Consider the following 17,468-nt stretch of genomic DNA (forward strand, 5'->3'; position numbering starts at 1 on the left):
CTTTGACGTGCTTTCGAACTGCTAGGTGGGCAGGAGCTGGGACCGAAAAACGGGAGCTCACCCCGTCGCGGGGATTCAAACCGCCAACCTTCCACTCGGCAAGCCTCAGTGGTTTAGACCACAGCGCCACCCGTGTTCTAAATTGTAACACTCATTAATTTGACTTTCTGTCACATCCATGGGCATGCCTGAAGATTAAAAGACTGCTTTAAAAAGGTCTTAACCAGGCTTTCTCGAAGCTACCAACATGAGTTTGACCAAACTGCGGGAGGCAGTGGAAGACAGGAGTGCCTGGCGCGCTCTGGTCCATGGGGTTACGAAGAGTCGGCCACGACTAAATGACTAAACAACAACAAACCAGGCTTCCTCAATCAGTGCCCTCCAGATGTTTTGGGACTACAAGCCCCATCATCCCTAGCTAGCAGGACTAGTGGTCAGGGATGCTGGGAATTGTATTCTCAAAACATCTGGAGGGCCGAGGTTGAGGAAGCCTGGTCTAAACTAATCCTAAGGAGAGCTGGGTATGTCTAGTGTAGAGTCCACAATTGCAGGGCTGATCCTGAAAGAGCCCTAGCAGCCACTGCGGATAATCTGGCAAAGGGGAACCTGCAAGCAGGTCTCACTGGCAAACTTCAGTGAACAGGCACAAATATAAAGGGAGGGAACACAACTCTCCTTCCGTTAACCTGGATCTATTACGACTACATTTTTCAGACTTGAAAGAACAGAAAAATGTCATACAATGAACAACATTAAATACACAAAGGGCTCGTGCAACTAAAAGATGAGCACCTCTGCAGGAGGCAGCTTTCCCAATGACCTGGGTAAACCGAAAGGCCTTTGCCTGGGGCCTAAAGACTGACAGGCATTCCACTGACAGGAGGCCACCACTGAAAAGGCCACTCTCTGCATCCCACTCGGGTGGGGCACCCACAGAAGGGCCCCTGATGAAGACCAGCAGGGTCTGGGGTGCTTCATGCAGGGAGAGGTGGTCCTTGAGATATTGTGGTCATGTGCCACACGGGGCTTTAAAGGTCAAAACCAGAACTTGGACCTGAACTCACGTACTACTCCACAGCCAGTGTAGTCAGGCCAGAACTGGTGCAATATGTTCAGACCTTCTGGTCTCAGTTAAAAGCCTGGCTGCTGAATCCTGCCGTAGCTGTAAGTTTTGGAACTGTCTTCAAAAGGCAGCCCCCCATGTATTGCAGCAATCTAACCTGGATGGTAACGCAGCCTAGACAACTGGAGCCAAGTTATCCCTGCCCACACAGGGTTGCAGCTGAGCCACGGGCTGAAACGGATGGAAGAATTTTGAGCAGCTGAGGCCACTTGTGTTTCGAGCGACAGAAGCGGACCCAGAAGTGCCCCACACTGCTCACCTCATGCTTTGGGGGAAGCCAGTCTAGGGACACAACCACGAGCAGTGCCTTGTTTCAGCTTCAATATCTTAAGGTCCATAAAGAGCGACACCCTAGAGGTCCCGGGCCCTAAGGAAGTCAGATTAGCCTCAACCAGAGCCAGGGCCTTTTCAACACTGGCTCCGGCCGGGTGGAACTCTCTGCCTCATGAGACCAGGGCCCTGCGGGATCTGATTTCTTTCTGCAGGGCCTGTAAGACAGAGTTGTTCCACCTGGCCTTTGGCTTGGAATCAACTTGATTCCCTCCCCCTCTTTCTTTTTTTCCTTTCTCCTGTGATGAGGCTGCATTTTAATGTTTTAATGTTGTATTTTTACCTGGTTTTTAAGTTGTATTTCAATCAACTTATTTTTATTATTGGTTGTTAGCCGCCCTGAGCCCGGTCTTGGCTGGGGAGGGTGGGGTATAAATAAAATTTACTATTATTATTAATGGTTCTCATCCAGCCTATTATAGAACAAACAGCACCCCAGATTTGTGGAGAAACAAAGAAAGGAGAACAGAATTGTGCGCCACCAGCGCACTGATTACTCGACAGACTCCAAATCTCTGGGTGATCTGGGCCATACAAAGTCTTTAAAAGGCCCTGTGCCTTGAATCTAGGTCAGAAACAAATTGGCAACAGGCAGAACCCCCATCGCAGAGCCCTTAAAGCTCTCCCTCGACTAATGGAAGCTTCTGCGCCATCTTCAAAGGCAGCCCCACATTCAGCGCGTTACTAGAGTGGTTGGGAGGTTGCCAGGACAACAGGAGTGCGACTGGATCTCGCTGCCTCATCCAAGCAGCGCAGCCTAATTGCCACCACAGCCGGCAGAGAGATTTAAAAAAAAGCCTTATCTGAGGAAGGGTCCCCCAGCTGCACACCTGCTGAATGGAATAGTGCTTGATCCCAGAGCTTCGGTCCCAGATGCTGATGACGTCGTCCAGGCCGCTGCTGATGACGCAGGAGGTAGTGCAAGTCAAGGAGGTGACATCCCCACGGTGGGCAAACATGTGGCTCACCCTGCTGCCCGTCAGCACATCCCAGAGGCAGATGGCCCCATCCTGGCCCCCGCTGGCTAGCACCATCGTCTGAAAGGCAACAAGGGCCAAGTCACTAGGGTCACCCCAAGTTCTTCTTCCTCAGGCCTCCACCCCTAGGTGAGGGCTAGGCTGGAGAACTAAGGCTGAAAGCTTCTAACAAGTCTGCTGGATGAAGATGAGCAAAAGCAGATGGGGCCCAAGCTGTGCAGAAGGAAGCCTTGCCTCGCAGAAGATGGGCAGAGGTGCACCCTTAAAGGCATTTGCCCTCACAAGTAAAGGTAAAGGGACCCCTGACCATTAGGTCCAGTCGTGACCGACTCTGGGGTTGCGGCGCTCATCTCACTTTACTGGCCGAGGGAGCCGGCGTACAGCTTCCGGGTCATGTGGCCAGAATGACTAAGCCGCTTCTGGCAAACCAGAGCAGCGCACAGAAACGCCGTTTACCTTCCCACCGGAGTGGTACCTAATTTATCTACCTGGACTTTGACGTGCTTTCGAACTGCTAGGTTGGCAGGAACTGGGACTGAACAACAGGAGCTCACCCCGTCGCGGGGATTCAAGCTGCCGCCCTTCTGATCGGCAAGTCCTAGGCTCTGTGGTTTAACCCACAGCGCTACCCAAACCCTCCACCAAAGCTCCCCTCTCCATTCCAAGCATGAGCAGGAATAGCCTGTCAATTGGGGAATGCAATGTTAGGATTCTTGCTTCGTGTTTGCAGTCATGAGATGGTGTATGTTTTCATTCCTCAGTGTGGGAAGTGAGGGAGACAGGATGTTTATGTTACTGTGTTCCATGAAGTGGGACTATTGTCCTTTGTTTCTTTTTCTCTTTGTTGTCTGATGAGAAAGAGGAAGGAGCTAAAGCAGAATGCTCCAAGTGTATTGTATGTAAATAAAGTAGATTAGCCAAAATGCTGTGCTACTAAGATCTGTTACACAAACTGCAAATACTCTGCAGGATCGTAAATGTGCTGGTGCTTCTTGGTATCAGTCGCTGTGATGTTAGGGCTGGAGAAAGCTTTTGAAGCTCCCGAACGATCGACCAGGAGGAAGAGAAAATGCCAGTCGGGCATGTGTCTCCACCTATACAAGAGTAGGACGATCCTAACATGCAATGCCATTGTGGTGCCAGGTCTTACAGGTGGGGCAATCCAAATGGGAGATTGAAATATTTTACATCTTAGCGTGAAATCAAGGCCATTTGTACTGTGGCCTTATTGCTAAGAGGAACCTCCAGTTAAGTGTGTTCAACTGGAATCCAGGCAAAGCTGGAGCTTCCATGAATTCATTTATTCTCAGAAGCCATTTTGGCTCTGGTGCCATATGGAAAAATCATACTCCAGATGTCCAAACCGATGAACAGGACAGAGAGTGACCGTTCCTTGTGTGGTTTAAATCCCAAATTGTGCCCCATAACCTCAAAAAGGCACCTTTATTGATGCTCAGCAAATATGAAGATCTGTTTAAAATTAAAATTTAATAGGAAGATAAAGATTGAGTGAACCTGCAAGGCCCAATCCAGAGGTTTATCAGGGGAGGCTGTCAAAACTGCATGGCTATTCTCATTCTATAGAGACTGAAAAGGTGTACTGGGCATGTCCAAACTCACTGTTCTTCACTGCTCACTCTCAAAAAAATCCTAGTCCTCATGGTTTTGAAGGAAACACTGAAAGCATTACATATCTTTAAGTGCTAGGCAAAAACATTCCTATTCTCCCAGGCCTTTGGTTAAGTAAACAATCTATTGCCTTTTAAACTGGGAGGGGGTTGTCTTTGTTTGTTACCATGCTATGCATTCTTGTGTTTTTATATCGTAAACTGTTCAGTGGCCCTTGGATGGAGGCTGGTTTAGAAATTTAATAAATAATGATAAATAAAACTGGTGAGCTGGCTGGCCTTATTTTGCCTGTTCCCCCTGCCTTCCTCCACCTGTGCCCTTCTCCCTGCTCTTCTCTTGAGTTCCCTCCTACCTGGTCAACGTAGACGGCTGTAATGGCTCCCGAGTGGCCCTGCAGCGTGAAGAGGCAGCAGGAATCTTCCAGGCGGTACACCTGAATGGGGAAGAAGAAGTGTCACCAGCAGTGCAAGAGGGACCTGTGCAAGAAGAGCACCTCTCTGACTCTCTCACACACACTTTACTCTTCCCTGGCCTGTGCAGACAGAGACCTGTAAGGGGAGCTGCTCAAGGGGCAGAAGACACACACAGGGGCTGACAGACCATATGCCTGCCCTTCCTTTGGGCCAAGCCTGGCATGAACAGCCACAAAAGCTGTTGGACGTTGTGGTCTCAAGCACTGCTGGTCTCGGGCCAGACAAGACTGGTACATCCTCTCCCTCCTTGCTTGCTCCTGGGCACGTCCAGCTGCTGCCTATTGCAGGGCTGGAGGAAAGAAACATGTACCACCTGCCACCTCTCAAACCACCTTTCTTTGACATCTGATGGGAGGGCGTTCCACAGGGCGGGCGCCACTACCAAGAAGGCCCTCTGCCTGGTTGCCTATAGCTTTGCTTCTCGCAAGGAGGGAACCGCCAGAAGGCCCTCGGAGCTGGACCTCAGCGTCTGGGCAGAACGATGGGGGTGGAGACGCTCCTTCAGGTATACTGGGCCTTTGAGGCCGTTTAGGACTTTAAAGGTCAGCACCAACACTTTGAATTGTGGTCAGAAACTTACTGAGAGCCAATGTAGGTCTTTCTCTGATTTAAACAGACTTCCTCAGGTTTTAGGGGCAACTTTGTTGGGGTCATGTTGAGGGTGATCCCCCCCACAATGGATTGCACTCAGATTCCACAGATGTTCCCTGTGCTTTTATATTCTTTTAAGCCCAGCCCTGAGGACTAGCGACTTGCTGTTAGTTTTTTTAAAGCAACCTGAGAGTCTCCAGCTTCTGACCCTGGGCACCAGATCCTGTGATTGCAGCTTGGGGAGAAGGAGAGAGGGAGACACTCAAATGCTTTATCCTCCTCTAATGTAATGTGTATTGCATATGGACTGCAAGAAAAAAGTGACTTGCGTTCCTAAGGAGGCGTATGCTTAGAATTTGGCCGAGGCTGTTTATGGCCCTCTCGTTGTTCTAGCTTCTGGCTTAGCCCCCCAGTCCCTTCCCCCACCTCCCAGAAAAGCCCCCAAGAGCCGCGCTCCTTTTAAAGAGCCGCGTGGAGCGTGTGTGCGGCTCTTGGGGGCTTTTCCCCGAGTCACTGACGGGCTGCCCTTCTCCCTCCTCGGGAAAAGCCTGCAAGCAACACACACACGCTTCACGCGGCTCGTGAAAGGGAGCACTGAGCAGAGCCTGGGATGCATACAGGCTCGGCTCAGCGCTCCCTTTAAATAATATTTTTTTCTTGCATTCCCCCTCTAAAAACTAGGTGCGTCTTATGGTCAGGTGTGTCTTATGGAGCAAAAAATACGGTACAGTAGTGCCTCGCAAGACGAAAAGAATCCGTTCTGTGATTCTCTTCGTCTAGCGGTTTTTTCGTCTTGCGAAGCAAGCCCATTGACGGATTAGCGCTATTAGCGGCTTTTAGTGGATTATCTGCTGATCGGATCAGCTGATAAGCGGCTTAGCGGCTTAGAAAAGGGGGGGAGGAGGAAAAAAACCCAGCAGGAACTCGCAAGACATTGTCGTCTTGCGAAGCAAGCCCATAGGAGATTCGTTTTGCGAAGCACCTCCAAAACGGAAAACTCTTTCGTCTAGCGAGTTTTCCGTCTTGTGAGGCATTCGTCTTGCGGGGCACCACTGTAGCTTGTTCTCCTCCAGTCTGCCCTCAGAAGCTTCCTCCGGGAAGTGGGAGAGCGCTCACAAAACAACACGGGCGAGCTCCATCTTGGCCAGCCTCGTTGGCCCTACATAAAGGCACCTTCTCTTGAGCCACAATCCTCAGCCTGCCCCTTGAAGGCTCCATCCCTGGCTGGCACCACCAATAAGTCAAGGAATGGCTGCCAGGCCGCAGGCAAGGCATGGGCAACGTGAAAGAGAAGCCGGAACAAAGAGGTTCTGCAGCCAACGCCACCCCACAGCACGTTTGCCAGCCCCCAGTTACTCACCCTTAGCGTATGATCCTGGCTCCCTGTGACCAGACGCCCTGCTGCAGCCTTCAGGGCTGTAATGGGCTTCTGGTGAGCGCAAGTCACCGTGTGGGTCAGCTGACACGTGATGACATCGTTGCTGCTGTACATGGGAGAGGATGGGAGGCTGCTCCTGCTGGGTGTTCCTGGGGGAAAGATGGTTTGGTCAGGCCTCTTCCTGCTCAGGGGACGGGGGAAAGAAAGTCCCTCCTCACGCAGCACACAGATAAGCTATGGACCTCGCTCCCAAAGGCAGCAGGGATGGCTGCCAACCCAGACGGCTTCGAAAGAGGATTTGACAAATTCATGGAAGAGGAGGAGGCTATCAAGGATGGCTCTGCTGTGTCTCCACAGGGGGGTGGGGCAATGCTTTGGGGGGGGAGGGGGCTTCGTTCTCAGATCCTGCTTGCAGGTTTCCCACAGGGACCTGGTGGCCACTGTGAGAATGGGATGCTCTGCTAGATGGGCCACTGTCCAGGGCTGCTCTTTATTAGCTGCATCTGGTACGCAGGATGAGACCCTCCCTGCCCGCAGACTGTCTTGCCAGAGTGGTGCATGCTCTAGTTATCTCTGGCTTGGACTACTGCAATGCGCTCTACGTGGGGCTACCTTTGAAGGTGACCCGGAAACTACAACTAATCCAGAATGCGGCAGCTAGACTGATGACTGGGAGCGGCCACCGAGACCATATAACACCGGTCTTGAAAGACCTACATTGGCTCCCAGTATGTTTCCGAGCACAATTCAAAGTGTTGGTGCTGACCTTTAAAGCCCTAAACAGCCTCGGCCCAGTAGACCTGAAGGAGCGTCTCCACCCCCATCGTTCTGCCCGGACACTGAGGTCCAGCGCTGAGGGCCTTCTGGTGGTTCCCTCCCTGCAAGAAGCCAAGTTACAGGGAACCAGGTAGAGGGCCTTCTTGGTAGTGGCCCCCTCCCTGTGGAACGCCCTCCCACCAGATGTCAGAGAGAACAACAACTACCAGACTTTTAGAAGACATCTGAAGGCAGCCCTGTTTAGGGAAGCTTTTAATGTTTGATGTATCACAGTATTTTAATACTCTTTTGGAGGCCGCGCAGGGTGGCTGGGGAGGCTCAGCCAGATGGGCGGGGTATAAATAGTAAATTAATTATTATTATTATTATTATTATTATTATTATTAAGCGCATGGAAGCCATAGGTGCAGGAAGCTAGCCAGGACCTGCTGCTGGGGGAGGAATTATCTGCCAGCTCTTCTACTACTGGATCCTGGGCAGATCCAGAGGAAAGCAGAGCAGAGAGCAGCCTGAAGCTGGAGGGGCAGTGACCACAGCAGACCAAGAAACTTCTGCTTCCACCTGGGATATGTGGGGAGAGCAACACTCACCTCTGAGCTGGGAGTGATCCAAAGAGGTGTGCGTCCTCAAGGAATAGAAATCCAGGGAGCCATTCAGCCTAGCAGCAACAATCCTATCCAAGGGGTACAGGAAAAAGAAACATGAGCATTCCCTCTTCACACAAGCCCAGCCAACATTTGTCCCTGTGGCCTGAGACAGGAGAGAAGAAGGAGGAGAAGTTTGGATTTGATATCCCGTTTTATCACTCCCCTAAGGAGTCTCGACAATGGGGTGAGCTCCCGTTGCTCGGTCCCTGCTGCTGCCAACCTAGCAGTTTGAAAGCACATCAAAGTGCAAGTAGATAAATAGGTACCGCTCTGGCGGGAAGGAAAACGGCGTTTCCGTGCGCCGCTCTGGTTTCACCAGAAGTGGCTTAGTCATGCTGGCCACATGACCCGGAAAAACTGTCTGCAGACAAACGCCAGCTCCCTTGGCCTGTAAAGCGAGATGAGCACTGCAACCCCAGAGTCGTCCACGACTGGACCTAACAGTCAGGGGTCCTTTACCTAAGGAGTCTCAAAGCAGCTAACAATCTCCTTTCCCTTCCTAACCCACAACAAACACTCTTTGAGGTGAGTGAGGCTGAGAAACTTCAGAGAAGTGTGACTAGCCCAAGGTCACCCAGCAGCGGTACGTGGAGGAGCAAACCCAGTTCACCAGATTACAAGTCCACCGCTCTTAACCACTACACCACACTGGCTCTCTCTTGCCCCTGTGGGCCTTGTGCAGAGGTTATTGGGGGGGGCATAAGGAAATGAGTGCACAGCTCTGGGACTGAGGAGCTGCCCTGGAAGTCACACAAGAAAGGCAATCAAAGCTGCATGGACTGGCTGGCAAAGGGTGGGGAGAGGGGAGAGTCTACACAGGAGACCCAAGGATCATCACATGCCTTGTGGAAAGCCAAGGGAGGGCTGGAGACTCTGCTTGAGGGCTGACTGCAAGGAGGAGCTCCTCCTGGGTGAAGGCAGGCCGAAAGACTCACCCTCCTGAGACCTGAGCAATATTCCTGCAGTCAGGAGAGGCGAGAAGTTGCGATCACTTGGGAAAGGCAGGCATGGTGGAGCAGCAGCAGGGGGTCAAGGCAGACTCCTAAATCTAGCTGGTCCATCAGCCAGACAGGACTAACCATCAGCTACTGAGAGATGCTCTGGGCATGGAGGAGTCGGGCTGCTTACCTGCTGTTCAGGAAGACAAGGGCAGTGATGCCTGACTGGCCATCTTCGTTACTGCAATGCAGAGTGCCCTCAATGGCATCCCACACCTGCAAGACAAGAGGCAGAGAGAGAGAGATGTTTTGGGATACAACTCCCACCAGTCCGGACAGCAAGCATATAAAGAAATGGGGGGGGGGGAGAAACTTGGTTATGTTTCAGTTGCTTCTCATCCCCTGCCCACATCAGAGTCTGGAGACAGCATGCAGGCTGGGTGCGGATAGATGCTCTTGGGGGAACCTCTTGGCATATACAGTGGATGCTTGGGTTGCGAATGTGATCCGTGCGGGATGCACGTTTGCAATCCGCAGCATTCGCAACCCACATCTGCGCAGGTTGCGATTTGGCGCTTCTGCGCATGCACAAAGTGCAATTTAGCGCTTCTGCGCATGCGCAACCGCTGAAACCCAGAAGTAACCCGTTCCAGTACTTCTGGGTTTCTGCGGTCCGCAACCTGGAAAAAAACAACCTGTAACCCAAGATATGACCGTACTACTAGAAGGCATTCTGCAGAACTAGGGGTATTTGGGGATGTAAGGAAAACAGAGTGACAATTCCATGCCAGGTGAGGATGCGTGTTACATGAGTTGGCCTCTGGCTCATTGGCTTCCCATTTCCCCTTGCCCTTGCTCAAGACAGATTGGGCCGTGGCACCTTCTGAGACAGAGATGGGAACTGGATCTGGTTGGCAGGCCAGAGCTACAACGGCCCCCTCCCCGCCGTGGACCCCAGGAACATCCACTTCTCAATCACCTGATGCCAAGGGATTGCAGCCACTGCTTGAAAGCAGTGTTCGAAATTAGGCACATTTGTACATGAATATTGGCCACTGGTGACCAAGTGAAGATGCCTTTAAGTTCTCTAATTCTTAACGTAGCTCATGACTGATAAATAAGGCTTTAGAGCTGTCCTGCCCCAAAATGGCAACTACGCATTCCATTTTGGCGACTGTAACCTTGGTTTAAGGAACCATTCGGTGCCTAGCTTATATAGCTGAGTTTCTAACACTGCTAGATAGCATGGAAGCAATAAGAAATGGGAGCCTTTAGACTGCGCTCTCAATTCCTTCTTTAATCAGTGGGCTTTAAGGTACAAATTCTAAAAGCACTGAACTACACTTGCAACTGGAAAGGAAGGTGCTGGAGTGCACTTAGATTACAGTTCTGATTCTTTTCCGTTTGGCCCCGTGGGCTTACAATCCCACAGCCAACAGGAGGTGGCGGAGAGGCGGGAGGGCCAAATAAGGATCCCTGGTGGGCCTGATCGGGCCCAGGGGCCAAAAGCTCCCGAGCAGGGCTGAGCTGTCATGGGCTTGGTGTGTGTGCGTGTGCACATGGCTTTGTGTGCAACAGCCTCAGGGCAGAGAGCTGATGCCTCCCTTGACGTCCTTTGCGATCAAAACCTAAAGGAGTTCTTCCTTTCCGGGCTTGGGGGGGGGGGGAAGACTCTGCAGCCGAACAAGCACAGCTATGGAAGGCTCTGCTTCCCCCAGGCCTCAAAAAGCCCAAGGCCAACAAGACCCGGCCTCCTTCCTTACCTCCAGCCTCCCGTTGCTCCGGCCGGCCACAATGAGGTTCCCTTGCAGCTCCAGGCTCCAGATGGAGCTTTCAAAGTCACCGCCCAAAGAGGGAAGGGGAGGCATCTTCTCCAGCCCAGCATTGGGCTCATCCCCAAGGCTGCTCCTGCGGGCTACGCAGTCCCCTTCCTCGCCCCCGCACCCTGGGGATCTGGACCCACTGCCAGCCTGGGGGCTGAAGGCCACCTGTCCGTAGGGGGCAGAGAAGCCCAAGAAGTTCACACAGTTGGAGGGGTTCTGTTCCTCGCAGACCTTCTCCACCAGGCTGCTGAAGTCGTAGCCAGACTCCTGCTGGCCGCAGGTGGCCCGGTGGCGGGGCTCTGGGGCAGTTGCGGCCTTGGCTTGCTCAGAGAAGTTGGTGTCAATGAGGGAGGTGAGGTCGGGCTGGTCGCTGAACAGGAGGGGCTGCGGGGGGCTCCGGGCCCTCTTGAAGGGGCGGCGGCAGCTGCCATCAGAGCCGTCATCTAGCCCACTCTTGCTATCGAGGCGGTTGGGGTCCCAGCAGTCTTGGTAATCGAAGATGCCGCTGTTCTCTCGACGCAGCCTGGAAGGCAGCCAAGAAGAGGAGGACATGGGGTGAGGGGTCAAGCAGAGCACAGAGAGGGATATGGCCACCTTGGAACTAAGAAGACCCCCACCCTAAGCCACTCCAGCAGCTCATTTCTTCTGCAAGTTTGTGACCGGGTGTGCAAAAAACCAGAGATTACAGTGGTACCTCGGGATTCAAATGGGATCCATTCCTGATCCCTGTTCGCATCCTGAATGGAGCGTAAGACGCGATGGTACGTCTGTGCGTGCGCGGGTTGTGTTTTGCCGCTTCTGCGCATGCACGTGACGTTTTGAGCATCTGTGCATGCGTGAGTGGTGAAACCCGGAAGTAACACGCTCCGTTACTTCCGGGTTGCCGTGGAGCGCAACCCGAAAGCGCTCAGCCTGAAGCACGTTCAACCCGAGGTATGACTGTATAGAGACTTTCTAGGTCATAGCCAGGACTTTGAATTGGGCCCAGAAATCAACTGGCGCTCAGTGGAATCAGCCCAGGATTGTTGTTTTGTGGTCCGAGCATCTTGCCACCTGGCTGCTGCAGCTTCCAAACCATCTTCAAAGGCAGCCCCACATATAACACATTGCAGAAGTCTAACCTAGAGACTACCAGAGAACAGGCGTTTGGGGTGTAGCTCGAACACCCATTGAAGCTGATGCAACACACCTTGTACCACTAAGCAACTTCAGCCAGAAGTAGAATTTTCCTTCAGAGACCACTGGCAACGTTTTCTCAAGGGATGTCAGGCAGCCCTTTTGCATAAGCGTTTCTGGACATGTTCTGGTAGACGACACACTCATCAGTAGATTATTGATATCTACCCTTTGTGAAACTGAGACCGAGAGCAGGGAAACCCAGAGATTTAGACTGCACGTGGATTTGAACCCAGGTCCGCAATAAGGGCTGGAGCATGCTGGACCGGCAACTCCAATAGGGACATGGCAAATAAATGGCTAAGTAAATAATCTAGGGATGCGGGTGGCGCTGCGGTTTAAACCCTAGAGCCTATGGTTTGCCAGTCAGAAGGTCGGCGGTTCGAATCCCCGCGACGGGGTGAGCTCCCGTTGCTCGGTCCCTGCTCCTGCCAACCTAGCAGAAAGCACATCCAAGTGCAAGTAGATAAATAGGTACTGCTCGGGCGGGAAGGTAAACGGCATTTCCGTGCGCTGCTCTGGTTCGCCAGAAGCGGCTTAGTCATGCTGGCCACATGACCCGGAAGCTCTACGCCGGCTCCCTCGGCCAGTAAAGCGAGATGAGCGCCGCAACCCCAGAGTCGGCCACAACTGGACATAATGGTCAGGGGTCCCTTTACCTTTACCTAAGCAATCTATTGCCTTTTAAACTGGGGCATCATCTATAGCCAGCAATCGACAACCAAGCAAGGACTTGCACACATTTCCATGAGGAGCCATTGAAGCTAGTAGCCCATCAGCCTGAACGGCCGGTCGGCAGCAGGAAGCCAAACCTACCCTTGCTTCGGGATGACAGTGAGGCAGTCGCCCGTCTGAGCGTCCCACACGCGGATCTGGCCCACCAAGCAGCAGCTCACAAGCAGCATCCCATCACTAGCCAGGCACTCAATGTCCTGCAATAAATAAATAAAAAATAAAACAGGTCAAATGCTGAACAACTGATGCAATGCAGGAAGGATCGTGCCCTGAGGACAAGGGGACTTCAGTTTATGCCTCCCGGATTGCCTCCTTAAAAGTCTGGCTGCTGGATCAGACCAGAACGAATCCACCCAGTTTGGCACCCTCTTTCCTATCCTTCCCCCCTTTTCTTTTCTTTTTTATTGGTTTTCACATATTATATTACAATACAGATGTACCAACGCCAACACCATTTCCTCCCCACCCCCCCATACATTTACATTTATATTTCCTCAATCCATCACGTTATTCTTTTCTCCTTCCTCACGCTTCCCTCTGCCGACACTCCATTTCCTCCACATTACGCAATTTACAATAATCTTTGCGTTCTACAGTCTTCTCAAATCATCTATATGTTCTTATTATCTAATACTAATTTTTCTTCCATCCAGTACTTCTTTTAATCTAGGCATGTCAGCGTATCTTTTTTTGGGCAGTATTTTGCCATATATTCATCAAAACATTTCCACTCCTTTTTTTAAAATTTTTGATTTGACCGATTTCTTATTATAGCGGTTAATTTTGCCAAAATTAAATATTCATTTGGTTTACAAACCCATTCCTCCTTTGCGGGTATCGTTTGTGACTTCCACCTAACAGCAATCACTATTCTGGCAGCTGTACTTGCATATAGAAAAATTCTCCCCCCCCCCCATGCTATCTCTTCATCCATCAATCCTCTTTCCTATCCTTTCAATAGTGGCAAACCCGGGATCTCTGGGAAGGAAGGCAACAGCTCTGTCTCTCTCTCTGAAAGCTGATGGGCACTGACTGGCAAAGACTAGGTCTTTTGGGAAAGATTCCCAGTGGCCAGGCAACTGGGAAAGGGTGCTTTGTGCCCCACAGTTCCTTGCCCCCCCCCCTTGTTAGCGTTTCTTGCCCCCACGGCATCCCCTTCTGTGACCCCACCCAGCATCGAGCTGTCAAAAAACACAGCCTTTAAAAATTCTGCAACAGCATGATGTTTGGATGTGCTTCCTCTACGTGGTTTCGCCTCTGCTATTGTCAGGGTGGAGAAGCTGAGGGTGAGACGCATTCGCTACATCAAGGTCTTGCTTCTTACCATCAGGTGGCCCCTGAGAACCAGAGGGATGATCTCTGTCTCCGGCGGAGAGTAGCCATAGTCATCGCATGGGAGGTCTCCTCTTCTACGCCGGCTGTGGGAGAGCCCGTTCTGCCCATAGTTTTTGGGACACAGGATTTTGTACAGGCAGAAGAGCAGGAGGACCAAGAGGATGCCAGACGCCAGTCCCAAAGCAGCGACCCTGAGGTGGTTTGTGGAAAATGGAGAGGTCAGCCAGTCACAAATACCTTTGGCTCCAATCCCATCATTTCAAGTACACTGAGACCATCTGCAGGAGCACGGCTGGTTGTTCCCCGAGTTGGTGAGGCTCACTGGACAACAAGGAACCAAGTCTACAGTGTCACTGGACCAGTCCTGTGGAACTCCCTGCCACTAGAGATTCAGCAGGAGCCTTCTGTGCCAACTTCCAATAATTTGCTTAAAGCTTTTCTATTCTGCCAGGCCTTTGCAGGCAATTAAGAATGCACCCTTCCACAAGGGGTAGTTGATGTCTGCTTTTAACTTCTTTATTGCATGGTTTTATGGCAGCAAACTGCTTTGATATATCTTTTTATGACATGGCATAAAATATTTCTATAAATAAAGGAAAAGAATACAACAGATCCAAACAGGTGCCAATGGCTACAGCAGGGTCATCTAGCACTTGAGCCACTGCAGCTGAGAGAGAACACAGGGCTATGCTCTGTTATAGTAATTTTAAGGTGCACGCACATCTCAGATAAATTGTGTGGGATAAAAGCAGATCTTTCACCCAACTCACTACCCTGTTTCCCCGAAAATAAGACAGTGTCTTATATTAAGTTTTGCTTCCAAAGATGTGCTAGGTCTTATTTTCAGGGGATGTCTTATTTTTCCATGAAGAAGAATACGGCACACATTTATTGTCTAATTGTGAGTCAGCCAGACTCTGTCCGGGCAGAGAGAGCAGCAGGCGGCTTGTCCTGGCAGTGGCGCGGGCTCTCTGATTTAAAGAGACCTCGCACTGCCTGAAGAGCTCCAGCTGTGCTGCAGCCAATCAGTGAGCTGCGCGGCAGCGCCCGCCGCTACGGTCCAGAGGAGTCAGACGCCTTACGGTAGCTTCGGGGGCCTTATGTTCGGGGGAGGCCTTATTATCGGGGGAGGCCTTGTTTTCGGGGGGGATGCCTTATATTACAGCGAGAGGCAAAACTGGAAGTAGGTCTTATTTTCGGAGGATGTCTTACTTTCAGGGAAACAGGATAGTTTGTGTTCTGCAAGATACTGAGAAACCAGCCACTCTAAAGCAGGAGAGTGGCATGCCATGCCCAGCAAAGGCTTACAAACCAGCGGGTGTCTTACTGGCCCCCCTCAGCTCTCCCTCTTCCCTCCCCACCCCTCACTTTGGCAGCATCTCCCCCCCCCCCCACGATCAGCTCTCTTACTTGTACAGCGTGACGTCTTGGTGCCCTTGCACTTTGGGCACACCTTCCGCCACCTGCTCCGACTTCTCGCTGCTCGGGGAGAAGAATGGGTAGTATCGATTTGCCTCGTGAGGATGGCGTGCCTCCAAGGCCTCCTGCGGGTTCAGGTACAGAGTGACTGGGATCACTGGAAGGATGCTGATGTACCTGCAAGAGCAGTAAGAGAAGCGATAATGACAGGACTGACCGGCCAACGTAGAAAAAGCAGGGACAAGAGGCAGAAAGGCCTTCTCAGGGGACACCGTTCACTCAGTTCATGGCTTTTTCGCTGCCTGCGTTTCTTAGCTCGATGCAATGTCCAGTACTGTGTGAATAAGCCAGAAGGCAGCTTCTAGCTACATTTTTTTTGGTAGATTATCAAAAACAAAACTGGGATATGGCACTGAGGGTGCCTCCATTAGTAAGAGTTCCTGGCCCAGCGAGCTTTGCCTGCCCATTTCCCTCTCTTCCTTCAGAAGGTGGCAGGCACAGGCTGCCCTATCCTGGAGCACATGAGCCTTAACAGGATCGTTTTTCACTGCAGTGGAACCTCAGTTTTCGAACGTAATCCATTCCGGAAAACTGTTTGACTTCCAAAATGTTTCAAAACCAAGGATCAAAGGCCTGTTGGCAAAGTAAATGGGGAAAAATGAGAAACATGCTTCAGAAACCATTTGACTTCTGAGTCGCGTTTGAAAACCGAAGCATTCACTTCCGGGTTTTTGGCGTTTGGCTTCTGAAATGTTCAACAACTGAGGTTCCACTGCACCTGCTGTTCTTTCTGAATCTTTGCTAATTCTCTCCCAGGTGTCAATGCTTTTACCTCCACCCCTTGTTGTTGAGTTCTGTTTTTTTCCATAAAATACTACTGCTACTTTGAGAACACGGACGAGGAAGCAGTGCGCAAGTAAACAAAAGAAATGAAGTAATTCCAAAGAGCATGGCTGGAGGGGAAAGAAGAGCACACCCCGTGTTATCAGAGGATACAAGAGCAAAGAACATAAGAGGATCCTGCTGGGTCCGGACAATGGCCAATCTAGTTCTGCATCTTGTTCTCACAGCAGCCAACCAGATGGCTGTGGAACACCCACAAACAGGATTTGAGCACAAGAGTCTTGGCATTCGGAATCATTGCTGCCTCTAACTGCGGAGGCAGACCGTAGGCTCCATCACGGCTAGTAGCCGTCAACAGCCCCCTCTTCCTCCATAAATTTGTCCGATCCTCTTTCAAAGCCAAGCTGGTGGCCATCACTGCCTCCTGTTGGAATGAGTTCCAGTTTTTGTAGTGATCAGGTGGGATTGCTATGAGGAATTATAAAAAATATGGAGCAAGCCATTTGTGTCTGCGATGAAAGCATTGCATTGACTGGGTTTGAGCCATTTTGATATGATTTCTGATCAATCCATGCCTCTGCATCTCTGTCCTATTTCTCTGCCTGACAGGCACAAGCATTCTGAAACACAGGCCAGTTGCTTCATCAGGCATCCTCAGTACATTAAGATAGTAGGTTACTTTGATCTTTAGATAGATCTAAGGGCGAGGAAGAGAGTTCACAGGGAGATGGTAAATACTATTTACTGCTGTTTATGACTTCCGGGTTTTCCTAAAAGCATTGCTTCCTATTTTATTTACTCTGGACTACTATGCATGCTCAAGTAGGAAATAGTTTCTTAGTAGTTAAAAGAATTTCTTCTGATCTAGCTTTGTCCCCAGGTGGGGTTTTTTGAAATGCTCAGAGGAAATCTGATTGGTTCTTACGAACACTGTGTAAAAAGTTATCTTGTGAATAAAACGACCTGGGCCGAGGGGTGGACAGGAATTATTATTGGCACCTCTCCCAGAGTCTTGCTGGTCAATCTATTAATCAGAGTCCAATCCTTCCTTTGCTTTGGGAATGCCACAGTTTTAACAGGAAGAAGCCAGCCGTACACCCAGAGCTCAAGGGGCCAGAAGACGCCACACCAACTTTGGAGGCCAATATCCAAGTACACAAGCCTCCTGACATACAGGGAAGACTCTGGCCACTGACATTCCCTCCCTGTGCTTAACCAACGTAGTCCACAGATGCAGCAGAGAGACTTTGTGAGCTTTCTGCCCTGGCAGAAAC

General features: G+C 51.0%; 1 protein-coding gene across 1 annotated transcript in view; it reads right to left on the reverse strand.

The window, feature by feature from the left end:
• The window catches only part of SCAP (SREBF chaperone), a 70,673-nt gene that overhangs the window by 2,966 nt on the left and 50,239 nt on the right, over positions 1-17,468 (reverse strand). The window contains exons 14-22 of the mRNA XM_081163482.1: positions 15,343-15,528; positions 13,922-14,123; positions 12,679-12,794; positions 10,627-11,209; positions 9,054-9,139; positions 7,869-7,951; positions 6,484-6,650; positions 4,412-4,492; positions 2,284-2,490 (exon numbers count right to left, since the gene is read on the reverse strand). Of these exons, the coding sequence (XP_081019608.1) occupies positions 2,284-2,490; positions 4,412-4,492; positions 6,484-6,650; positions 7,869-7,951; positions 9,054-9,139; positions 10,627-11,209; positions 12,679-12,794; positions 13,922-14,123; positions 15,343-15,528 (1,711 nt within the window). The remainder of the gene's footprint in view (positions 1-2,283; positions 2,491-4,411; positions 4,493-6,483; positions 6,651-7,868; positions 7,952-9,053; positions 9,140-10,626; positions 11,210-12,678; positions 12,795-13,921; positions 14,124-15,342; positions 15,529-17,468) is intronic.

The sequence above is a fragment of the Podarcis bocagei genome (assembly GCF_964188305.1).
Source record: "Podarcis bocagei genome assembly, chromosome: 12".
In the NCBI taxonomy this organism is placed as follows: domain Eukaryota; kingdom Metazoa; phylum Chordata; class Lepidosauria; order Squamata; family Lacertidae; genus Podarcis; species Podarcis bocagei.